This window comes from Dipteris shenzhenensis, chromosome 24 (genome assembly GCF_047967505.1).
Source record: "Dipteris shenzhenensis isolate YYH24624 ecotype China chromosome 24, Dip_SZ_1.0, whole genome shotgun sequence".
Taxonomy (NCBI): Eukaryota; Viridiplantae; Streptophyta; class Polypodiopsida; order Gleicheniales; family Dipteridaceae; genus Dipteris; species Dipteris shenzhenensis.
The window spans coordinates 38,151,534-38,177,785 of record NC_141619.1 but is presented as its reverse complement, the minus strand read 5'-3'; the positions used below and the strand labels follow the sequence as shown (position 1 = coordinate 38,177,785).

At 45.4% G+C, this 26,252-nt stretch overlaps 1 protein-coding gene across 1 annotated transcript; it reads left to right on the top strand.

The window, feature by feature from the left end:
- The first annotated feature begins 413 nt into the window (after nucleotides 1-413).
- Nucleotides 414-25,593, top strand: LOC147886575 (CRS2-associated factor 1, mitochondrial-like). Its single transcript, XM_087395907.1, has 5 exons — nucleotides 414-1,355; nucleotides 21,621-21,748; nucleotides 24,367-24,592; nucleotides 24,681-24,808; nucleotides 24,947-25,593. Exons 1-5 carry the CDS (start codon nucleotides 512-514, stop codon nucleotides 25,397-25,399), a joined length of 1,779 nt encoding a protein of 592 aa, XP_087252033.1. The 5' UTR covers nucleotides 414-511; the 3' UTR covers nucleotides 25,400-25,593.
- The last annotated feature ends 659 nt before the right edge of the window (nucleotides 25,594-26,252 follow it).

Genomic DNA, 26,252 nt, shown 5'->3' with positions numbered 1-26,252 from the left:
TGGCCACCAAAGAATTGGTGGATAAGTAATAAATATAATCTTATAGATTAGTATGATTGGTGGATCAGTAGGTGCCCAAGCTTGGCCGCCCAAGAATTTCATTTACACTCATCGCTAATTAAAAAAAATTTCTTGGTAGTTGGTAAACACACTTAGTCACATGTCTGTTATGGGACGGTGGAGATCTAATCTCCACTGTCCAATCAAGTCCCTAGAAAGTGACCCCCAAATTTTGCCGACGCGAAATCCACATGGCACGTGCCCGCAAACCTTGACGGCCCAAAAAGGCCAAGAGTCGGTCCTTCGCGGTTGGAATCCGGCCCGATTTTGGCTGCCGACTGCCGCGGGCTGGTCATCATGGGAATCCTAGTGGCTTCCTTGGCAATGTGGCGAGTGCCACTTCTCCAAGAGGTAATTGTGTGTTGGGAGGTTTTGGGTTTTAAAGGTTTCCCACTTTGCAGCAGCAATGAGTTTTGCTCTCTGATGGAGCTCTCTTTGCTTGAGCTCCACCATGAACAACCGTAGCCATGGTGTCCTTCGTTTCCTCTTCTCTGCTGCCAAGCACCTTCTCCCTCCAAATGCACCTCCCCCTTCTCGCTCCATCCCTGCTTCTCCAAATTCTTCAGCAGCTCCAGCCTTAGTTCCTTCCCCATGCCTCTTCTCATCATCAGCTGCATCACATCCGCCTCCTTCCTCCGATTCCAGCAAGCCCCTTGGCCGGGTGGCTGACAGACCAAAGGGTCGTCGCCCATCAACTCCTGTCAGCGTTCTCAGCAAGTCCAGGTCCACTCGCTATCGTGAATCTGCAGCTGAACGTGGTTTGAGTGACTCCGTTACTTCGGCTCCGAAGCTCTCCCATCGCTTAAGGCGAATTCAAGAGGTCAGTCAGACGCCCAAAAAGAAGAAAAAGAGACCGCCTCCCGGACCTCTCCAATTTGAAGAACTCACAGCGAGAAGGCCTGCCAGTGCTGCGGATTTACGCTTTGAGTTCAGACATAGCTACACCGAGATACCCAAAGTAGAACCAATCGGGTTTCAAGAAAAGTTTTCCCCGTTTGGTCCTGGACGGTTGGACAGACCATGGAATGGGCAGGCGGCTGTGCCAGTTCCTTCGAGTGCGGAGGTTGACAAGTTTTCACAGATTTCTCAAGGAAAAAAGGAATCGTTTGACTCCTTCAATCCTCCCCCAAGGAAAAAAGGAATTAAGCCTGTAACACCTCCCGGGCCATTCTTACCCGGGGGACGCCCTAGAAGAGCAAAGACAAGGGAGCGGATTCTGGGAGAGCCTTTGACTAAGGAAGAAGTCACAGAACTTGTCGAGGAGGCCATCAAAAGCAAAAAACAGATCAACATAGGTACGTGGCTTGGAATTTTCTCATTTAATAGGTTCGTCGTGTGCTACTTCTCCAAATTGAGAGTACCCATTTTCTCAAGTGAGAATTCGAGCGTTTCCAAAGTGAGCGTTTTTCTGGCTTCTACAGCTGATTACCGTTCAGGTGTTTTATTCTTTACATGTCATGAACAGATTGAATGGGGTTCTGAAATTTGTTTCGTCTAGAATTGGCTTTCTTCCATTGGATCAAGACAATGAAGAGTTCCGGGCGCAATTCAGAGTCAAGAGACATAGCTCCCAGTCACAATGGCACTGTTTTTATATTTGGTTCAATGAAGCAAAATTGTGAAATTCTCAAATGCTGACTTTGCAACTACTACCGTGCATAATGCATATTGACGGTCTGGTCCTGCCAAGACACGAGCACATGGCTATTTGCAGTGCGATTCTTCCCGCTACAAAGTTATGGTGTCTGCATGTGCTCACCATGGCCAAAAAAGCCACCTCATTGACCGCTACCCAGCAATAAATACGACATAACTTTTTGGGTATGCGATGTGAAGTATTCCATGTACTCAATGACATGGCACGCTCAGTCAATAGCTAGAAAGGCTTGTTTGCCTCCGTTCATCTTTTACTTGAAACCATGAACCACTGGCAGAAGTGGTGAAATTGATAGTGGGATGGTGAAACTCATGAAGAGGACAAACATCATTGGTATAAGTAGCTAGTCCCTGCTGTGCGTGATGGAGTTTATGGTTTTCAATCTTATGAGTAACTATCGTGAGATTGAAACTGCACTATGTTGTGTTTTTAGAGGATGAGTTTGGGAATGTTCCTGGATTCATCTAGGTATATGCATGGAGGCTCAGAAGCATGCCTCTCTAACTGAATTGTGATCAAAACTAAGACATGTGATTGATGAACGCATGAGAGACAAAAATAATCATTAACGTGTATTGTAACATACGTTTGACTACTAAAGTTATCTTCGGATGTATGAATGAATTATCTAAGTAGAAGCATTTTTGTAGCTAAGTGCGGAAACACTAGTGAACTGAAAGGGGATTATGCTGAAAGACAATGTGGTAATAACACATGACACAAGGTTGTGTAGGAATGCCTCCCCCCTGTAAAGATTGTATTTACTTTACTTTTGGCCCAATGCAGGCAGAAGATAGCTACACTTTGATCGGTGCCTCCTGCTGGAAGAGCAAGGACACTCAATGTGTCCACGCGAAGTGTCCAACTGATTGTTGCTTGGAAAGAGCTCTAGGATGCTGTCCCTCAATCGTGTGGCTATGGAAGACACCTCTTGGATGAAACTAGTAAGGGTCTTGGTGCTACCTTGCAGACGCAATGCAATGAGAAGTGCAGCATGGCTTCCATGCGCACACTAATGGCGCACATAGCACTACAATGATGTGCTAGAAATAGCTCACGATGTTTTTGTAGAGCTCATTAAGTTCATCCAAGCCTGATTCATGCCTTCTTAGTATATGGATAAATTTTAAGCTCATGAATAAGGGTCACAGACCCGAAGGACCTCTCAACAAGAAGTACCAGGAGACCTCAGGCAAGGAGGTTCCAAGATCAACATCACCTTAGATAGTAGCAAGATAGCCACAGACAGTAAGTTTGGGGTTTTTCCAACATAGAGGAGAGAGGCGTGACACGAAGTGTCTCTGCTACCAGTGCCATGTGAATTGCCATGACAAGTGGCATTGTTCAAGATAATCCTTCCGTTCCATCAAGATTTGCTACAATCTCAGGAATTGACCCAGTTCTCTCTTTGGTTGCATAAATTTAACTGAAGGAAGACCCTCTTGGAGAACCGGTTCGAGAGATTTTCATTTGTTATGGACAGGTTCTTATGTGTAGTAGACAAGAAGGTCACTATTTTGTCTGATGGTTGCAGATCAGAAGATTTATTGGATGAGTCCTCCATGTTCCCACAGTACAGTCGGCAATGGTACTCCAATTTCACAGTGCATTTTGGAGCACCCAGCCACCAATTCCTATCATAGTGATAGTGTTGGACTTTGAGTTTCACGTCAGTGGGATGGAGAAAAGCATACCTTCATTGTCACCCATAGATATCATTTTAGCTGCACCGTGGCTTGTTGACATTTGTGTAGTTGTCAGTTGGTTGGAGTGCATCTTTTCTGTATAGCATACATTTGGCTCGGGTTGCCTAACCTACTAGAAGTTAGTAGCCGATCTATCTATGACCTGGCACCAACCACAGATTCTATCATGTGGCAAGTTGGCAGGTACAATTTGTCACGTTAAAAGTCAACAGGTACAGGTTGCCATGCTAGCAGGTCTACAGGTGGCCACATCAGTAGGTCGGGTCTGTACGCCTATTCATAGACTGAGTCTATCAGGTACAGCAGCCAGTTCTAGGGGGTTTGGAGAGCTATAAAAGCATTCCTTCCCTTCGTCCTCCAGTAGCTGCTCCTTCCCAAACTAGCCGGATAGCTATTGACTCCTCTTCAAACTCCACTCGCTTGCCAGTCTTGCACACTTCATGTACTTATAACATGTGATAAACAAGAGTGGGAACATAAAGAACTTGGGAGATATGCTTCCCCTCTCTGAAATGATGTTCAACTTGCCCTCACCTTGCATTGGTATAGTGGATTAATCACCAACGCCACCGACGGTCTTGGAATTGCTCTCAGGAATGTGTCATGTGCTTGGAAGCACCACTATGCACAACCTGTCTCGAGTCACACCAATGGTGTGACCTGCCGCCTCCCTACTCCAAGAAGATGGAGCTACTGGGTCCACTATCTCCACGTGTATAAACGTTGGGGCTGTCATGGCTGCAGCTGAACCACTACCTTTCTCATGGCTCCATAGAGGGCACTTTTGAGTTCTCTTGAAACTGGCCTCAAGGCCAACAAGAGGGCGGTAATAGACAACTAAGCAGCCAATGCTTTCACATTAGAATATTCAGCAAATATCCCAAGCACAAATTGGGAGCTATAGTGCTCCTACTCAAGAATGAGGACACAGACTGGCCCCAAACCTTGGATTGGCGCCCCTTTTGGTATTTCTTTATTAATTGGAGAAACCAGCAAATAAGATACAGAGTGAATTCAATCTCACTTGCATTCAATGCATTTCCCGCTCTCAGTAGGCATCAGTATCCCAAGCAATGGGTGAGAGCATATCTAGTTTGCACACAACCTCGGGAATAAGAAGTTGAACCACAAGCATCCATTGTGAACCACCGTGCCAACTAAGGCTCTCCAAAACACCTCACAGCTAAAAGAAATCACAATGAGGCACGTGTGAACGCTTAACTAGTCTGGAAGCTGGAACCAGCTCATTCATGAGCTAATGCATACCCTTTTGGAGAGCATCCTTCACATTCCTACACAGGCAATCACACGACCCAACACTCTTGAAACCTCTGATCTGCAAGCAAACACAAGAACACACCAAACATGAGGAAACTGAGCAGGCTGCCCACCACCCAACCATGACATCTACGAGATGTGATCCCGAATCAGGAGATGTCCCCTCCGAGCCATGAGCTGAGCTACTGGCACGAACTCCCAACCAGATCCTAAGCAGCCTGGTGTCCCATACCACTAGGTGGCACTGTGAAGCCTGGGATCTGTTGCTGGGCCTTGGGCTATGCTATGATGCATGCGTGCATCCACGACTCAATCCAGGATCAGACTTAGCACATGGGAATGAGACTTGCTCCCATCGGCTCTCTGAGAATTGAACCTCTGGGCCCACTCGGGCCCCAAGCGCCAAAAATAGCGAAGACCTCTAAGTGGTTCATACCCTTGCCACTCAACCCGAGAATCAAGCCTGCCTAGCTCTAAGTCTCCCCAGGCTACCTGAGCTAGTCTTGTGTACCGAGTACACATCAGATACCAATCCGTGCACATGACATACTTCCCCTCCTCTAAGAACTCACTCCTGAGTTTGCTAAAAAACCCGGGAATGTCCTCTGGAGGTTCTGTAATGTCTCCCATGTTGCATCCCCCTCAACACGATCCTTCCACTTGATCTTGTATTCCGTGATAGTTCTATTACGAATCTGCCTTTCACGAAATTCAAGAATACTCTGAGGCTCGTGTGGAATAAAAGTTAAATATGTAACTTCTATTATTTCTTGAGGAGAAACAAGTTGATCATCCACACCCAATAACTCTTTCAATTTGCTGACATGAAATACTAGATGTACTTTAACATCACGAGGCAATTCTAGTCTATATGCAATTGATCCAATTCTTTTAATAACCTTGAACGGACCACAGTATGTGGGTGATAACTTTGGAACCAAACCAGTACTTAGGCTCTTGGATTCCTTGGGAATACACAAATATACCATTGTTCCTTTAGAGAACTCTCTAGGTGAACGATGTCTATTAGCATAAAATCTGTCCCGATCTTGGGCACTTCTAATAGACTCCTTGACAAACTGCAATATTTCTTGCATGTCTTGCAAGAATGTCTTTGCAGCATCATTTTGGATTCCCTTTAACCCAACCATAACTGGTGACTTAGGTTGAAACCCGTACATAAGCATAAAAGGACTGTAACCAGTACTCGAATGCTTTGCATTGTTATAAGCAAATTCTATCATAGGTAGATAATCTTCCCATGAAGATTGTCTCTTAGAAACATATGCCCGAAGCATATCTTCAACCAATTGGTTGACCTTCTCTGTACTGCCATCAGATTGTGCATGATCTGAGGAACTCATACTTAGAGTAGTTTCTAACTTCTCAAAAACAAGTGTCCAGAAGTTACTTGTAAACTTCGAGTCCCTGTTGCTGACTATGTCAGAGGGCAAACCATACAGCTTAAACAAGTGGTCCACAAACTCGTGACCTTGCTGAACAGCTGAGATGGTTGTTCTAGTAGGTAAGAATCTAGCCATTTTTGTCAGATGGTCTACTATGACCCAAATGGAGTCATGACCCTTGCACGTTCTAGGCAACCCTATAATAAAATTCATGGAAATACTTTCCCACTTATTACTTGGGATTTGCAATGGCTGTAATAAACCCGCGCTTCTAAGGCGTTCTGTCTTAGTAACTTGACAAACCCGGCAACCTACCACATAGTTTTCTATAAATGCGCGCATCTTAGGCCAATAAAAGGTATGCTTCACAAGAGACAGAGTCCGATGTATACCTGGATGTCCAGCACTAGGAGCATCATGACACTCCCAGAGAATCTTGGATCGAAGATCCAAAACATCTGGCACACATATCTTTCCATTTTGGAACAGCAAGCCGTTCCTAATCATCCATTGACCTCACACCGCCTGTACCGTAGGTGGCACAATCCCTGAGTCCTGGTCAACCATGGAGCTCCCATCCTAGACTTTCTGCCAATAAGAACTGAAATGATTATTAGTTGCGCAAAGCCCTCTTAAGGATTGAAATAGGTCTGAGGATATTTCCATAAATGACATAGCATTTACAAATTTGACTCGACTTAAGGCATCCACCACACTATTCAACGAACCCTTGCGATAATGTATTTCAAAATCAAAATCTTGCATTAATTCTGCCCATCTAGCCTTTCGTCCCCTCAATTCAGACCCATCACACACATACTTGATTGACTGGTGATCAGTCAATACAAGAAACTTTGAACCATACAAGTAGTGTCTCCAAAGTTTTAGAGCATACACAACTGCATAGAGTTCTTTTTCTAGTGTGGGTCAACAATATTGGTGTCGTCTAGCTTCTTACTCTCAAAAGCTATAGGTCTGCCCTCTTGGAATAAAGCTGCCCCAATCGCAAAATCATTGGCATCGGCCTCTAAAACATAAGGCCGGGTAGGATCGGGTAAAGCAAGAACGGTTGCTTCCTTGATAGTTAACTTCAAGGTTTCAAAAGCCTTGTTCAATGCATCATTCCAAGATATCGGCTGGGTAGACTTGCGTCCACGACCTTTCAATATGTTTGTCAAGGGTGCCGTGATGTGTGAATAATCACGCACAGACTTCTATAGAAATACCATGAATCCTAGGAAAGAATGAAGTTGTTTCACAGTCTGAGGGATAGGCCATTCTAAAACCTTCTGGATCCAGATCAATGCTAATACCTTCAGAAGAAATCTTGTGTCCTAAGGAAATGATCTCCTTCATAAAGAAGTCACATTTACTCATCTTGGCATAAGTTTATGCTGTCTTAGTATAAGTAAGACAATCCGGAGGTGTCCAATGTGATCCTCTAGCGTTCGGCTATATACCAAGATGTCATCTAAGAACACGACAATGAATTTGCCCAAAAAATCTCAGAACAAATTGTTCATCATTTGCTGGAGGTTGGTAGGAGCATTGGTCAAACCAAAAGGTACCTAGTTTGGAATGCGGTTCTATTTATGTGTTTAGCATAGATACAGATTTGGTGATAACCCGTACGCAAATCAATCTTAGTGAAATACTTCGCTCCGGCCAAACGGTCCATCAAATCATCTGAACGAGGAAGAGGGTATCGATTCTTAATTGTCACTTTATTCAATCGTTTATAATCTATACACATTCTCCACGAATTATCTTTCTTCTTTCTTAAGAGGACATGTGCTCCCCATGGTGATTTACTTGGGTGGATATAGCCCATATTCAGATAATCTTGTAGTTGTGAAGCTAACTCATCCTCCTCAAGCTGGCTCATCCTATAAGGTGGAACACTAATAGGTTGAGCCCTGGGTACTAAATCTATGCGATGGTCTACTACTCGCTCTGGAGGTAAACCTTCCGGCAGGTGAGCAGGGAATACATCTATGAAATCATCCAACAACGGTCTCAATTCACGGTGTTCAAACACACTTAAATCATTTTTGTTAGTAATAGAAACAACAAATGAAGATAGCGGAATCAAAACACACCGATACACATCATAATGAGAAGTGTTTATTATATTCCGAAGCTGCATCGCAGATACAATAGGTCCCTGAGAAGAGGGAATATTATCACACTGAATACAAAATTGGGTGTCCTTATCCAAAAAAGAAAGAGTATGTTCCTTCTATCCAATCCAAATATCGTGGGTTTTAAACCACTCTATTCCGATTAACAAGTCCACATGCTCCAAGTGCATGACATAGCACGTAAGATCAGCTGTGTAGTCTTGAATCCGGATAGAAAGCGCTTCAATCTTGCGATCCCAAAATTGCTTCCTAGCGGGAAGCTGCACCTCGTAGGTGTGATCGCTAGGTATCGTGGATAGCCCCATCTTCTGCACAAGTTTGTAATTAACAAAGTTGTGAGAGCTGCCCGGGTAAAAGAGAATGTGAACTCTTTGGTCCCTAACTTCTCCATAAACTCGGAAAAGATCATGGGAACCAAATAACGAATTATTAAAAGTGCAATTACAAGAAAGTGGGCAGGTATGACATTTACAGAAATACCTATTATTGAAACTTGATTAGCTCCCTTAGCTTTGGGACCTGGACCCGCATGGAGCTTCGGTCCCGACGCTTGCTTCTGGTTCTTGTGCTTAGGACAATCATTCCTACTGTGGCTCCGCTCTTCGCATATGAAGCAACACCCTTGTTTCTTTAGCTTCAAGGTACGAAGGAAATGGGCACGACCATTCTTCGCCTAAGTCGAATGTTTCTTGGAGGCGTTGTCTAAAGGCTTGGACTCCCCGGTACCAGTGGTAGAAGAACTTCCTCTTGTTCTTTCCACCCATGTCGGCAACTGTGGTTCCCTTTGCGCTGGCCATGGTATCATCATAGATGCGTGCGTAATTCATGGGCTCTTGCAAAGTGGCACACTTGTTGTTCTTGATCTGTAACTTGTACGAGTCAGGCAAACCATCCACAAAGAAACCTAACAAGGTCACCGGATCCATCTTTGTAGCTCTGGTCTGCAAATCCCGAAACCTCTGAAGATAAACCTCAAAAGTCAGATTCAGCTTGGACATATCGAGAGCTTTGAGCTTGCCTACGATATCGTAATCTTCCTCCTCCTTCAGAAACTCTTTCCTGAAGACCCCTTCGAATTCTATCCATGTCGCAGGCTTGGGTCGGAGTTCCTTCTACCACAATAAAGCCTTTCCTGACATAAACCCTGCTGCAAGTTGTATTTTCTTGTCATCTGGGTAAGGGTGAAACTGGAAGTGTACTTGCCACTTGTGCAACCAAGTGTCAACAACCTCCTTGGTACGAGACTTCTGATCTCCGGGAAAAGGATTTGGAGTGATGTTCGGACCTAACGCTGAAGCCATGGCATCCACATGCATGAGCGCTTGAATAGTGCTAGTCAAAAGTGTGAGTGTAGTCTGAATCCCTTGGAGTTGCTGTGTCAACCCCGTTTGATTCGTGTTAACTTGCTCAAACTTTTCATCAAGAGCAGTGGTGAATTCACCGAAGGTTGTCTTTGTAATCAGATCATCGTAGAGACCCTGGTCATCCTTCGCATGGTAGTTCATATCCTGGTCTCCCATCGCAAGCTCGGGGTCTACAGAATCAGCCATGACTGCAATCTGAAAAGAAGATAGGCTAGAGAAGAGAAACAAGCAGGTGGCCTCGGAGCTAGGAGGTAGAAACGAAGTGAAAGCTGGCTAGGAAGGAGGCGATGGAAGAAGGGAAAGCTGGCCAATGAAGAAGGTAAGCTGGCTGAGCTGAGCTGACAATTCAGCTCAGATTCTTGAATCTGGGACTCCACTCCTGGCTGTCCGTACGAAGTGCTGTAGCAGGTCGTACAGCTGTTCTGGCTCCCGGGCGTGAAGGTGTAGAGGGGCTGGAATTCTACACAATCTACAGGCTATGGGAGAAGGCAATTTGCCCGAACTAATAGTAGGAGAGCAGGCTTTTAGTAAAGCCCTGCTTTTCCAAAAGCTCATCCTCCAAAAACGGAGGGGTAGCGCTTTTTTAAGCCTCCAGGCCCCCCCGAAAAGTAACTGGCCTAGATTGCGATCTAGCCCTATCCTGTTGTGCACCTTCCTGTGCTCCCCTTCTTCCTGCCATCACAACCCCTGAGCAGCCAGCTGACACGCGGGATCCCCTTTGGTTCGCCCCAGCTCTACGCTCTCTCGTGACTTCCTTCTGACGCCTCTACCCGGACCTCACTACTTCCTCCTAACTACATCTCTCCCTCTCTCTCAACCTGTCACTTCTTGCAACAAAATCACCCTGCACTTTCTCTCTCTCTCCTTCCTTCTATCCCAATCTAATACCACTTTCCTTAATCGATGAACTAGTAGACACTTGCAAGGTTTGAGCACGAATTTCGAAATTAGGGCATACCTTATCAGCCAGCTTGCCATATGTACAGCCAGCCTGCAAGTCGTATCGTAGCTTACCAGGGCGTACTCAGCTAATTCATCCGTTGATAGTTGAACTGTCCAGTTGACCCATCTGTATACGTTGTACGGTTATTCCATACACACTTGTACTGCATTGCCTGTATGTACATCAGCGGAATCCCCTACCTGCACCTACCAAGCGATCCGTACAGCCTGTGCACCAATCCATACACCCCTGCGACGTGATTGCATCTCTTGGTTTCTTCAGTGTCCACTCCTCGTCGTCGACTGGCCGCCTTACGTGATGATTTTCTCAGGTGCTTCCACAAGCAACCTTGCTAATTCTATCAAGACATGGGAAACACCATATGGCATCCTCCTCTTCATTTGCCCCCATTGTCCCTTCTAGTGGGTTAATTTTAAGACCAAACCAATGACCAACTTGAATTTCTAAGGGTCCTTTGCCCCCTCTTTGGACCAAACCCCAAATTCATTCCAAGGCACCAATCCCTAGGGGAAGCTTTGCACACCCACATCCCATGGCCTCGTCCACTCAATTTTCCAAGGTCGTGCCCACATGCAAGTTCAACCTCACGCCCTCGTGACATACCCCTTTCTTGAAACCTCGATTGCTTCTGTATGTTACAAGGATATGCAATAAGTGAAATACATGTGAATATACCATGATAGAAGCATGTATTACAAACTGACATAGCATATGTGATTGTTTAGAGCCTAGGATAGTAATCCATATACATTGCAAAAACTATCTCATAGTGACTAGTACACTAGTCATTGAAGTCCTAAGGCAGATATACTGTCAGCAAGCTGTACCTTGGGTGAACATACAATGTCACCAAGTGATCTCTAGATATCTTAGCATGTCTGTATCAAAGCAAGAGAGGTACTACCCCTCTCTTGAGCATCAAGCAATGCTCTAGACCTACACTCTGTTTGTCACAGGCATCCACAGCCCGTGGCCATGCTGGACTGCCACGCAAGCAGCTAGCTCAGCAGCAGTCCACACATGTAGCCACGTGGCCTGCCACACATGCAGCCGCGTCAGCAGCTGCCACATGGTACTGCCACATAGTCAACCAGTAGACGCAACAACAGATGTAGAGGTCAGCAGCATAGGAACAATGCAATAGCCAGTTGCAGACTATCACGTGGCAGCGATGACGTCAGCAGTGCCTCTTGCTAGGGTCAGCTGCGACGTCAACAAGTCGGACCAATCAGCAGGTCAGTGGATAGGAGCAGTCCAGTCGGTCAGCAAACAGCATGCTCGTGAGTTAGTTTGAGGCCCAAGGGGGCCCATAAAAGCATCGCCCTTTGCCTTCACTTCTCATCCACTCCTCAGGCCTTCAAGCCTTCAGAGCAGTAGAGCTAGGCTTCCCCACAGCAGACCAGCAGGGTGCCTCAGCCTCTCTAGGGATCTAGTGAGGATTCACCTCCTCCAGTTAGCTTAGTCTTTCCAGATTGAAGTTGAGGGTTTCAGCCCCTCCATATAGTTGTATTCAGCCGTTTGGGCATTAATACATTTCAGCTATATATTCCTCTTCAGAGGTTCACTATATTTCTCCCCCTTTGATTCTCTCACTCACATCCACAGCATCACTTTGTGTATTAAGTGCATCATGATTCATCTTGCAGTTAGCAGCAAGTATTGGGCAGGAGAGAGAGGGAGGATAGTCTATCTCCCACTACATTGGTATCAGAGTTTCAGATTCTTTCTAAGATAGAGGGGTTTTTAGGGGTATCTAGTTTTGTAGTTTGGCCCTACCTCGGACTAGTGGTAGTACCATACTCCATTACCACTCCCTCCGTTACTCCATCGCGCATCAGGCCAGCTCCCGTCTTCACCCGTAGGTCTTTACACCTTGCGGCGTGCGGGGATTTTTTTAAACCAGGAATCAAGAGGTTCAAGTCTCAGTCAGGGACAGCCCCTATTGTTTACGGTCCAGACAAGATCGTAGATGCAACAACAACAGTCCGAGGCTCTCTTCACCCGCATGACCCAGCTTCAGGAGATACGGGAAGATTGTGAGCAAGTTGATAGAGAGTGTGAGAGGCTAGCTCGGGCGGCAAAAGAAGAATGCGATCGTGAGGCTCGAGATGCGAAAGAAGAATGCGATCGGGAAGCTCGAGAAGCCAAAAGGGCAGCTCGGGGAGCAAAAGATGAACACGATAGAGAGGCTCGGATTGCCAAGCAACTCTGGGACCACAAGACTCAGGAGGCCAAGGAGCTCCGAGAATGTACAGCCTGTGGCCATGCTGGAATGCCACGCAGGCAGCTAGCTCAGTGGCAGTCCACGCAGGCAGCCACGTCAGTAACTGCCACATGGGACTGCCATGTGGTCACCAATAGATGCAGCGATAGATGCAGATGTCAGTAGCGCACGCGTAGTGCAGGAGCCAGTCGCAGGCTGCCATGTGGCAGTGTTGATGTCAGTAGTGCCACATGGCAGGTTCGGCTCCCACGTTAGCAAGTCAGCCCACCTGCAACAGATTGTTGGACAGGAGTAGCCCAGTCGGTTAGCAACAGGATGCTGGTCGGTCAGTTTGAGGCCCAAGGGGGACTATAAAAGCATCTTCCTTGGCCTTCACTTCTCATCCACTCTTCAGGCCTTCAAGCCTTTATAGTAGAGCCAAGCTTCCCCGCAGCAGACCAGCGAGGTGCCTCAGCCTCTCAAGGGGTCTAGTGAGGATTCACCTCCTCTAGTTAGCTTAGTCTTTCCAGTTTGTAGTTGAGGGTTTCAGCCCCTCCATACAGTTGTATTCAGCCCTTTTGGCATTCATACATTCTAGTTATATAATCCTCGCTGGAGGTTCACTATATTTCTCCCCCTTTGATTCTCTCATTCACATCCACAGCATCACTTTGTGTATTGAGTGCATTGTCTTGTAGTTAGTAGCTAGTATTGGGCAAGATAGAGAGTGAGGATAGTCTATCTCCTGCTACAAGGTTGAGCTTGAAGGAGCCACAACCAAAGTTGGCTCAAGCGGAAATGCTTCCAGGTAGAGCTGTAAATTTCACCAGGTATCGACGGGAAGCTCTACCTTTGATTTTCCTTTCCGTATGCGCCAAAATTTGCTATGGATCTAGGATCTCATCCAGATCCTCAACCTCTAGTTGCATCTCAAAAGGCATATCCTTTGGCACATTCCGGTGGAAAGGATTAAGGAGACTCACATGGAAAGCATTGTGAATCCTTCAATGATGTGGTAGCTTCAACCTGTAAGCAACATCACTAATCTTTTCTGAAATTTGAAAAGGCCCGTAGTATCTCATACTCAACTTGGGGAACAACTAGTCTTTGACCCTCTTCTTTTTCAGCCTTGCCTTTTCAAAAGCAAAAGAACTCAATCACCTTATTTAAACAGTAGTTCATAGTGGTGACAATCAACTACCTCCTTTTGCGTTGCTTGAGTCTTCTTGAGTGCTTGCTTCACCTTTTGATATGCCACATCCATGCACTCAACATACTTATCAGCCTCAAAAATCTTAGCCTTAGTATGCATGATAGCGGGACTTTCCTCCCTCCTTCCATTATTTCAAATGGAGCTTTCACGGTGAAAGTATGTAGAGTATTGTTGTAAGCAAACTCCACTAAGGGACAATATTGCTCTCACTGTGTCAAGACACATAACATTTCAGCAAGTCAAGTATAGAGGGGTTAGCCTTTTCAAACTGCCCATCTGTTCGAGGATGAAAAGAAGATGAAAACTTCAATGTAGTGCCCATATTCTCAAAGAGCCCTCTCTAAAATAGACTCGTAATTAGTGGATCTTTGTCATTAACAATAGATTGAGGCATCCCATGATATTTAAAGATGTGCTGCATGTACAATCTTGCCATGTGATCCGTTGTAATTTCCTTTCTGGTCGGAATGAAATGTGCCTATTTGTTGAACCGGCATGTAATAGTCCAAAAGCCATCATTCCCTGTAGCTGTCTTAGGAAGATCGAAAGGGAAAGTCTCTCCCATCGTCTATCTAGGATTGGCAAAATTTGCAACAATCCAGGTGTCTTCTGCCAGCCAAACTTGATCTTCTGGTAGATGATGCATAGAGACAATGTGTCCCAGAAAGTCAATCTCAGGCATAAAGAATTCACTCTTCTTTGCGTTTATGATCAGCCTGTGTTTGGTGAGTTCTGCAAATACTATTGCCAAATGCTTCTTATGCTTTGCCTCATCTTTTGAGTATACTATCATCATCAAAGAAAGTGCCCACAAAAGATGTATGCTCCCGGAAGATTCTGTTTATCATCCGGTAGGTGGCAACAGCATTCGTAAACCCAAATGGCATAACCAAGAACTCATACAACCCAAAGCTGGTCCTGAAAGCCATCTTGGACACATCCTCTGGACGAATGCGTATCTGGTGATACCCACTCTTAAGATCTATGCAGCTGAAGATAATTCATTTCTCTAATCTATCCAAGATATCATCTATTCTTGGAATGGGGAATCAGTTTTTGATGGTTATCTTATTCAATGCACGATAGTCAATACACATTCTCCATGAACCATCATTTTTCTGCACTAATAGCATTGGTGAACAGTAAGGAGATGAATTGGGCTGAATCAGACCTTTCTCTAAAAGGTCCCTCACCCAGCTCATGATCTCTTTTTACTGAGCTGCACTCACCCTAGAAGGTGGCCTGTTTGGTGGACTACTCCTTGGGACTATATCAATCCCATGATCCTTAGGCCTCTCAGGTGGAAGTTTCCCTGGCAATGAGTTAGAAAAACTCTCCAACCTGAGTAAGAAAATCTTCCGCTCTTTATCCAGCTCAAAGATTACAAATTGTGGATCATTAGACTTAGTATTCTTTGCAAAAACTAAATATGCAGACATATGATGTTTCATTATTGAACACATAGCTGAAGTAGATACAACAGGACTGACTCTCCCTCAAGTTTGACATCCAATACATGTTTCTTCCCTCTATGCTCCAGAGTAATCTTCCGATTATATGTATCCACCAAAGCATGAACTCTGTGACACCAAGGCATACACAGCAAAACATCACAGCCCTCAAGAGACATAATTTAAAATTCCTCACTTTCCTCAAGGCTCTGAATGTGCAAGTGGAGCTTTCCAATGATAGGGGTGACCAGGGTGCTAAACCGAGGACAAGCCCAAGCCTGCCCGCTCATAGGCTCCATCTCCTCTACACGGATTCCAAGTTTGCCTACCAACTCTGGAGAGAGAGAGAGTTTGCACGAGCCTTTGGGTCAAAGAAGATCAATGACATCTGATCTCTCACACTGCCCCATGCCCTGCAAAGATCCGTAGCATCCCCATTGGGCTGCTCACTGATCACATCAGGCATCAATCTTGCAAAAGGCTTAGGCTTCTTGCCTTTCTGCTCATCCCTATCATCGTTTTTCCCTTTAAGCTTACGTTTTGGGCATTCCCGTGCCACGTGCGCCTCTTCCTTGCAATGAAAGCACTTATTGGCCTCCATCAAAGTTTTTCTTTCATGACGTGTTAGCCAATTAGAATGGAGCGTTGGAAGCACTCCCTGGCTTCCTTGCTTTCTTAAAGCTATCAGACTTACTGCTCTTATACTTGCTCGTCTTTCCAAGCAACAATGCACCATCTATGGTAGCATTTTCAATTAGCCGAGACATGTTGGTTACCATTATCTTTGTGCAGTAGTCTCTGATTTCTGTGTGCAGCCCACAACAATATTTCAATTTGCTCTGACAATGGCACAAGCCGATAAGAGCTAACCGGCAATAGGGCTTCCCAAAACTTTTTATTGTAGTCTTCAAGTTATGATAGTTGGCTGCATCCAACTTGTGCCATGCTGTTATAGCATCCACCTCAAACATAGTGGTCAGCCAAGTAGCTGAAAATACCTGTTTGAACTGAACCCAACTAGTCGGTGCTTTGTTCTATAGCAACTAATTGGTCCTCCACTGTAAAGCATTTCCCTTCAGGAAAGTGGCTGCCTTGCACATTTTAGAGGACTCAGTGAAGTTCCCTTGTGAGAAGGCTCCATCAAACTATTGCACAAAATGCCTCAGCCTATCTTGAGCCCCATTGAAGGACTCAAACTTTGCTGCTGCCCCACCTTCCTTGTAATCCCTTACCCTCCTTTTGGGTGTCAGATTGTCATAAACAGGTGGCTGCAAAAATGGTAGGATGCATAGCATTACCTCAAGCTTGTCCTGCATTGCCACTACCCATTAGAGGGTTTGCCAAACCAGCGCCAGGCATACCAAACATACCCGTGGGAGCTCCGAAATTCCATGACATTCCACCTTGCATTCCTAGCTGCATGCCAATATTGTCATGTATTATGTTAGGCTGGGCTGCATAATCCCCCTTGCATTCCTTGCATATCAAGGCTGAGAACCCATTGGGATTATCTACAGCTTGACCAGCCATAGCGTGGAACACCAAACCACCATCAAAATACCCTGGATGCAGAGAGGGTTGGGGAAAAGCTTGCTGCTTTGCATTCTGAAAATTATTCCCTTGGCCATGTATATCCATACAAGGTCCATGAAATGACTGTTGCAGTGAAGCACCCTGTGCATTTGGCATAGCTGAGGGCTGTCCATTCAATGGCATCACACCAAATGACTGTTTTTGGACCCCACTGGGTTCTCCTGCATGAGAATGCCTCTTTCTCTCCTTAGACCTCAAAGGAGCATCATAAACTTAAGAAACCGTGGGTTCTGCTTGAGCTGTGTGAGTATCCCCACTGCACTCATTAACTGTGCCTTAAGCAAAGCATCAGCATCCTCTGCATACTGATTCTCTTTTGACCCTTTAGACTGAGAGGCACTCACACCAAAAGGATTTACAGCTTGCTATGCCTCAACATTTTGGTGATCTTGAGAGGCTCCCTCATTCATAGATGGCTCTTCTTGCTCATCATGATAGGACTGCCCCTCCATATCCCAATCATCATCAGTAAGAGACATAATTGCTGAATTTCTCTTTGCTGTAATCCAATTACAGTAGGCAATCCTCCACCAGAGACAATCACAAGCAAAGATGGTGATGCCCCGGCAACATGAAACCGGCTTCAAGCCAACAAGAGGGCTGTAATAGACAACTAACCAGCCAATGCTTTTAAAGTATTCAGCAAATATCCCAAGCACAAATTGGGAGCTAGAGTGCTCCTGCTCAAGAACAAGGACACAGACTGGCCCCAAACCTTTGCGCCCCTTTTCGGTATTTCTTTATTAATTGGAGAAACCAACAAATAGGATACACCTAATTTGCTAAATTCTATTAACTATGGACAAATGCATGAAAGTGTTAAACATTCTGTGTTTGTAGAGCTATATCTGAGAATCCTTGTAATTGTGGATAAAGTATAATGTATGCTAATTGGCTCTTTTGCTTTTTAGATGGGGAGCTAGAGCCATCATCTAGAGCAGGTGGATTGGACCTAGTGTTGTATTTTGAGCTCTGCTCTCTTTGTGATGTTTCTTTGTATTTCTATTCTTGCTTTTGAAATTGGAAAATTCTATGGTGTTGCAATTTTGTCTTTGTTTCACCATCAGCCCTATTCCCAGGTCCAGTTGCTGGGCCTTAACTTTTCCCCAGCCTTGGCCACAATTTTGCCACCTAAGTTGGGTTTTATGCTCTGCCGCATGGCATTATGCTGAGCCATGTCTGCAGAAGATTCGTAAGCAGTCTGTGCAGGCTTGCACCAGGTGTTACTGCCCATGTGGCCGCCTACTTGCTACACCATGCTGCCCTGCAGACAGCCTCTCTGGTTCTCTATTTTTTGCAGCCTCTTGTGCCCACGTGGCAGCTTTTCTTGCTGAGATATTATGCCCAAGTGGCTGCCCAAGTGTCATCCTACTTGCTGCCCAAGTGGCTACGTGCGGCATTATGCTGAGCCACATCTGCAGAAGATTCATACGCAGTCTGTGCAGGCTTGCACCAGCCCATGTGGCCGTCTACTTGCTGCACCATGCTGCCCTGCAGACAGCCTATCTAGTTCTCTATTTTTTGCAGCCTCTTGTGCCCATGTGGCAGCCTTTCTTGCTGAGATATTATGCCCATGTGGCGGCCCAAGTGTCATCCTATATGCTGCCAAGTGGCTACATGCTACATGTGGCTGACCAAGTGTCAGCCTACATGCTGTCCAGACGTATTCTCTCCTGCCACCCTCAGGGATGTCCTGCAATCTTGCATCCTCCATTATCTTCACGTATCATCTGGGTAATTTCTCATATTTCTTTTTGCCTCTTCAGGCTGGTGCGATTTGTTGCTGCTGCTGCGTTTCTCCATCCGTGGGGATAAGATTTGCTGCTGCAAATCCACTTTCTAGTCCTCAAAGGAGTCACTCTTGGGTGGCACAGGGCCTCGGCATTCATGGTGAGAAGTGGGGTACTAGTTCCAAGGCATCCAATAAATTGAGCCTTTTAAATATGAAAAGGCTTTCAGGGTAAATGTTCATCTATGCCAGAGCTCTGTTGTGAGCCTTTCAGAGGTGGAACATGCAGTTTCTCTCTTCGTCATTTTCCCATAAAATCTGCAAAGGCCTTCATACCTGCTACCTCATGATTCTGTTAAATGAACTCATCACTTGTTTGTTGGGATAGATGGTTAATTTTCCACCTGTAAGCCCAAAAGGAGAAGAATACATATAGGCTGCATGCTAGGTGAGGTGGCTGTAGGCAAAGCTTGGCGTTAAGACACAAGTCTTTCTTGGCTTTTGGAGTACTCCACAAGGCATAGTCTCCACACACAGTACTTTTAGGACTAAAAGTGGCTGTTCACTTGTTAGAAATGAATCCCTACAGAGGGTATCCCGCAGCGGAATGCTGATAGAGTGTCCCTGGAATTACATGCTGAAATGTTTCACTACAAAATCAAATACTTCTTTACTTATGTGTACTTTACAACCATTAGTGTGTGTGCAAACCAGTAAATAGACAATGCTCCAAGAAAGATATAGAATCCTTTATCGTATATTTCCGTCCAAAACGAGACACAATACAAAAGAGATGCAGAGTCCCACCACACCGTGGTCCTCTGATCTTACCAAAAGCTCTCCTACTATTTGCTTGGCACGTTTCTACTCCCTGAAGTGCTGCTCTAGATGATGCCAATGGAGGCCCCAAAGGCACCGTTTTATAAGGTCTCTCTCTGTCATGCAGGATGCCCACTTTAATTTCTCCACATCTTCTCTCTTGTTGTATTTTGTTTTCCTCATTCTAATACTCCCTTCAGTCCTTTTGAAGACTTTAATAAGAACTCTCTCTCTCTCTCTCTCTCTCTCTCTCTCTCTCTCTCCCCCCCCCCCCTTAGAGGACCGTACCGCCTTGGTTAGCCACTCACTCCACGAGGCTGCCCTGTATGCCTTCCCATACACCACACATTCCCTAGACCTCCACCTCTTGGTTCTGTGCCCTGCAATAGTTGGTAGGATGAAGAGTGTAAGGCTTTTCGCCGACAGCTCCGACTCGAGGCCAAATATAGCCTTCCAAGTGAACCTGACACGATACGAGAGTATCGTTGTCCAGTACGCCGGAAGAAACAGGCATTTGTTTGATGAAATGAGGAGCTATTGAACACTCTGTTCAGCAGCAACTCTAAAGACTTTTGGCGCGAGTTCCTTGAGCAAAAATCACCCTTACGCCTCACTAACACTCAAGTCTGGCACACCTATGCACGTAGCTTGTATGACGTTCCCAACCAGCCAGCCCCGGACTTGTCACACTCACCTTGCCCTACCACTTGCACTTTATTCACTAGAGGCAGTGTCAAGGACGCGACATTGAAGCTTCATAACGGCCGAGCAAAAGATCATGAGGGGCTATGCACTGAGTTTATTGCATATGGGGTTGACGTCCCAGCCCCGATCCTCGCAAAGCTTTTCAATGACGTAGTTTGCCTTGGCTTCCCACACACTTGGACCCTTAACACCATCACACCCATTCACAAGGTAGGAGATCCCATGAGCCCAGAAAACTACAGGACCATTATGATTGGGCATGTCATGTCCAAGATCTATGCATCAGTGCTCGACATGGAGGTCAGTAGGTTCGTAGAGATGCAAGAGCTTAGGGCTGAGGGCCAGGCAGGATTTCGGTGTGACCATGGAACCATGGATCACGTACTTGCACTCATGGGTGTCATCGAGGAGGCCAGGTTGCAGAAGCAGAGAGTGTACTGTTGCTTTGTGGATTTTTGCAAAGCCTTTGACACGGTCCCACGAGCCCGCCTCATCAGACGCCTGCAGACATTGGGGAATGACCAGGAGATCATATGGGTTGTTATGGGACCCCCGAACCAAGGCTCTTCTCTTTCGACCAGCAGGCATGTACGGCAGTCCCTGTTGGGGGCCGGATCTCTCAGACGCAGAGTGGGCTTGGGTGGAGCGAACTACATATCCTCTTGCTCTTGCGGATGATCCGATGCAAGCCATTAGTGTCACATCGCATCATTCAGGCCAAGTTCGGAGTGTCCCATTGCAGCTAGATGCGGCATTCCAGACCATTATCTATCTACACCGTGTCAGACAATACGGGTCCAGTACAACGAAGCGATGCAGGTTGCCATGGTTGGCTCTGTCTTCATCCATGGGCCTCGCAGACGGTTGGGATGAGAGAGGTTGGTATGCCCAAATATGTAGGCGGTTCGAGAGATTGGGGCTTCACATAGACAAACTGCCTCCCTTCAAGTATAGGCTAGATGCTCTATCTATCCCACTAGTATACCACGAGGTCAACCAGGTTATTCGAGAGGATCTACTACAGTTACACACATTCAGGACCTAGTTGGAGCTGTTCTCTACCTCTAGATCATGAGAACTTGTTTAAATATGCATATTAGATGCCTTTTAAGAATGGACGCGTCTTACCCAAGGTATTTTTGCATCCCAACGCTGTCCAGTGGATTAAATTCCAATTTGTAGAATTGCTTTTTTCCCCTTGGGTCTTGCCCAGAGAGAGAGAGAGAGAGAGAGATCCTTTTTAATTCAAGCTTGAACAAAGACATTGATAACAAGGATTTATGTTTTTGTGAGAGTGATTTAAGTCATGAACTCCTTGGAAACTTTTGCAGGTCGAGATGGTTTGACTCATAATATGCTTATTGATTTTCATAATCATTGGAAGCGAGAGCGTTTGGTAAGAGTAAAGTGCAAAGGAGTTTGCACTGTGGATATGGATAATGTGCTCTTTCAGATTGAGGTAGGCTTGCAAGCTCAAAGGAATTCAAAAAAGATAATAAAATTTCTTATTGTCATTTGCTAAAAAGTATTTGCAATGATGCTTGTTTATGAGTTTTTGATTTGTTGGGATCTTATGAGGTTAGATATGGTTGGAATATACGATGTTGGACATATTTTCCTAAGTTGATTGAAATTCTATTTATATATCTTATGTTTTGTCGAAAGTGAGCCCCCTAAAGATTAAGTTTATCTTCCAATTGACTTTTGTTGAGAAAGAAAGAAAGATGTATTAAAGTCTTCGGGAGGCCACGTGGGCCTATGAGACAAGGTATAATCAAGAAAGTAATTGATACAAGTCGCTATAGGCTGAGGCAAAGGGCTTGCTAAGACCCTTGCCAAGTGATGTACTAGGAAACTTAGAACTAGTACTCGAATTGCAAAAAAATGTGAGATAAGAGATGGGATCAGGTGTCATCTATCGAGAGAGAGAGAGAGAGAGAGAGAGAGAGAGAGATGTGTATTAACATCCGCGGGAGGGCTCGCGGGCCTATGGGACAAAGTGCGAAAAAAGGTAGACTCATACAAGCCTTAGTGGGCTGGAGCAAAGGGTGCGCTAGGGCCCTTGCTGAGTACTAATCTATGCTAGCAAAATCATAATCAATCAAGTATAAGCTGAATCAAGTCAAGTCAAGTCAATCTCGGAGCTAGGACTCAGAAACTTAAGCCTGGCACAATGATTGCTCTCTGGTGAGCTGTGAAAATATCTCGTATCTGCGTCTGTCAGGCTGTCTCGCGCTGTGGCGGGAGACGCGGTCTAGAGTGAACCCTCGTCTCTATTGGTTCCCCCTAAGGAAAGTTGTGATAGGTCGGACCTCAATAGAGTGTGCTCTGGGCACTCTGTCTGGTGCGTGGTCTTTGAGTCCCTCTCTCGGTGGCACTGTGTCAGCTCTCTTCGTGATCCAAGCTGCTCTCATATCAGCTAGCTCCTCCTCCTCTACTTTGCTGGAGCTGACTAATATGTATAGGAGTCTTTGACGCATCGATGTGCCCAGTCAGCCTCTATGTCCTATGGTCTAGCCGCCTCTTGCTGCTCTTTGATATTTCGTAGTAGTGTCTCCCTATGCCTTCGCATCTCCATCAGATATAGTGGACCGAAGCCACTCCCCTCCGAGCAGAGATAGTCCCCTCGCCGCTCCTTCCGCCCCTTGTTGCTCCTCCGCCCCCCTCCGTCCCTCCTCCTCGCCATTTTGCCCCCCGCCTTCTATCCCTTCTGCCTCTCATGTTGATGTTAGGACTATGTAGTACTGGTGCCTTTTATGACTCTGTGACATCTAGCATCTAGCATGGGTGATGATGCTCGTTTCAGTAGCTCCACCCTTTCAGCTTGTTGTATCAGGTTTCTTATAGTCTTATAGATCCATCGGTCTTCCGAAGACTTTAATAAACTTTCTTCTTTCTTTTTGTCTCTCTCCCCCCCTCCCCCCCCCCTCTCTCTCTCTATACATACATACATACATACAATACATATATATATATATATATATATATAGAGAGAGAGAGAGAGAGAGAGAGAGAGAGAGAGAGATGCTGTATGCTTCACAACTTTCACACTTCTTGTGGTCAGTGATAGAGACAAGGGGTTGTTCACAGACGGAAGGGCATGACTTAATGAAATGGGGTGGAAAGAGGGTCGTGGAAACTGAGGTACGGGCGAAAGAAAACAAGTAAGAAGCAGTATGAAATGCGATCAAGTCACTTTATGGGCTCAACCAAGCACCTTGATGAATAAAGCTTATTATAGTCTTCGAAAGACCGAAGGGTCTATCAGACTGAAAAACCAGACCGACTAGGTATTGATGCACCGTGATGGCTTTGTGGAAGGATGCACATAGCAAACCATATGAGTCTACAAGAGTCCATGGGAGATCACTACTGAGGAGCCAGTCAGTCATCTGTTCACCTGTGTGTGAGGTCCTCTATATGCTATTTGGGGGACCAAGGCCACTGGGTGATAGAGGATATCGGAGATAATCTCGATGGACAATGGTTCTGGTGACGGCTGGTGTCGTCGATGAGGGATGAAATCATTGATAGGATGCTGTTGGTGGTCAGCCTGGTTGTGTCCTGCTCTCTCCTTTTGTGGCCACCAATAATAGCTCACAGCCTGGCAAGCGCCACTGTCATTCCTGTTGTTTGTCTCCCCAAATTAGAGGTCAGGACATTATCGCAGTTTGGTAGCACGAGGATGACTTGATGCTTTTAGGCAAAAGTGGGATTCTTGTTACATCCACAAAGGAGGAGCCAGCTCTCAAGTTTGAGATGATAGGCTGGAGATTGCTCGACTATCTCTTGGATAATGAAGTGTGGCAGATACAGGATAGCTTCATGATTTCTCGTTGGAATGTGATCTCTAATTAAACTAAACAAGGTTATTATGAAAGGGATATGTAGTTGTTTTTTCTAAAGTGATTGTGTATCATGATTATCATATTGTGAAACGGACATGTAGTTTTTGTCTAAAGTGACTCTATAAATTCCATATGTACATGATATTTTGTGAGCCATTTTCTTCCAATTATAGCTGAAACGTGTGCCAACATTTTGTTTGAATTTCCTTTCATGCTTTATTGTTGGCAGGATAAGACTGGTGGAAAGGTTATCCACAGAGCTGGTGGTACTGTTTATGTTTTTAGGGGAAGAAATTACAACTATAGGGATAGGCCAGATATTCCCCGGATGCTTTGGAGGCCTCACTCACCTATCTATCCCAGGCTTATTACAGACAATCCAGGTGGCTTGACATTGCAAGAAGCAAATGTGTTAAGAAAAAGAAGTCGTAAAATTATGCCATTGTGCAAACTAGGTGAGGGAGTCTTTCTGTATGCTTTTTTATTTTTAGAATACAAAGTCGCAAGCCATTTCAACCTTGATAACTGATTGTTTGTCTGCAGCAAAAAATGGATACTATGCGGACCTTGTGCAAAATGTCAGGGAAGCTTTTGAAGATGATGATATCGTGCGGATTGATTGCAAGGGCTTGAATATAAGTGACTACAAGAAAGTTGGTGCAAAACTAAGGGTACTTTTCCGCTCGATGTAAAGCATTACTTTAGTGTACTTCGATTATTCTTACTGTCCTTAAAAGTGTAAAGATGAATACAATCTTTTGTGGTTGATTATACTTCCGTTATCTGTGATGAGGATGATGTATGTGCAGGATCTGGTTCCTTGTGTCCTAGTGTCATTTCAGAGAGAACAGATACTAGTATGGAAAGGACGGGATGAAAAAGCATTAAATGCAGGGATGAGTGCAGATGTTGAGTCTGGAGATATCCAAAGAGCAGAACATGATGTGGCTGATGGTAATTGTGACAATGCTGAAGCATCAGATGATGATACAAAGTCCGTAGACGAGGGTGACGAAGCAGATGATGGTAGTTTTGGGGATGATCAAGCATCAGATGATAGTCCTGAGTATGCTACAGAGTCCAGAGGACTTCATGCGAGTGATAATTGTGAGGATGCTGAAGCATCAGATGATGGTTCTGAATTTTCTACAAAATCAGCAGACACGAGTGAGTCTTCTGGTATTGATGATCTGGGGCCATGTATTTATTCCTCTGATGAGGAGGAGATGCCCAATAGAGGCCTCACTCCATTACTCCAATAGAGTTTATAGTTTTGTTTTGGGTGATGCTTTCAAGGTATGTCAACATGGGGAAATCCATCTTCCTCAGGCAAATAATGCTTATGCTGACAGTCACGAGTGTGGTAAGATAAAGCTTCTTATGTATCTTTTCCTTACCTTTCTCTCTGAGCTTGTCCCATTTCACCCTGTCAAAATATGGCATGTGGAAATCTATATTTTTGGGTCTTCAGATTATGTGCTGTCTCTCTATGATGTTGATCGCGTGCTGTGTTCTTTTGACAAGAGCAATAGGAATGGCCCTATCTCTTTTTTTATTGATCGGGTTATGTCCATAACCTGCGTGACTAAGTAGGGCCTAGGCTTGATAAACTGTCTTGAAGTCAAGGCCAGACTAAGTTGGGATCTTGGATTGGATCTAGGGTTATAGCGTGGTCGAACCCGGCATTTGGGATAACCTAGGGTTGAGACCAGGGCTAGCATGGATGAGGTTTAGGCCTGTAGTTGAGCTAGCGTGTGAAGGACTTGGCTAGCCTATGAATGGCTAGAGCTAAATAAGATAGAACATGGCCCCTAAGTAAAGTAAACCTACTTTGGGCATGCAAGCTAAGTTTAGGGCTCACTGTTAAGGATAGCCAGTTCTTGGCCTATCTGGGGCAAGGGCTCAGTATCAGGGATCTGAGGAGTGGACATAAACCTGCTGGCCCGGGAGCAGCAGCTAGAGGAAGGGGCATGTGGTATGGGACGCATGTTCGTCCTTGAGGCTGGCTAGGCTTGGGGGTGGCTTGATGGACTGAGCCTATGGCTAGGAGGTGAGCTGCTAGCTCGAACCCTTATGGGTTGTTTGCGGGTGCATCTCGTGGTACTTACGGGATCT

What these genes read in the sequence shown, in the direction of transcription:
- LOC147886575 (XM_087395907.1), top strand. Translation starts at nt 512, where the DNA reads ATGAACAACCGTAGCCATGGTGTCCTTCGTTTCCTCTTCTCTGCTGCC. An exon ending in ATGTGCTCTTTCAGATTGAG is followed by an intron (nt 21,749 to 24,366) that starts GTAGGCTTGCAA and finishes TATTGTTGGCAG; the next exon opens with GATAAGACTGGTGGAAAGGT. An exon ending in TATGCCATTGTGCAAACTAG is followed by an intron (nt 24,593 to 24,680) that starts GTGAGGGAGTCT and finishes GTTTGTCTGCAG; the next exon opens with CAAAAAATGGATACTATGCG.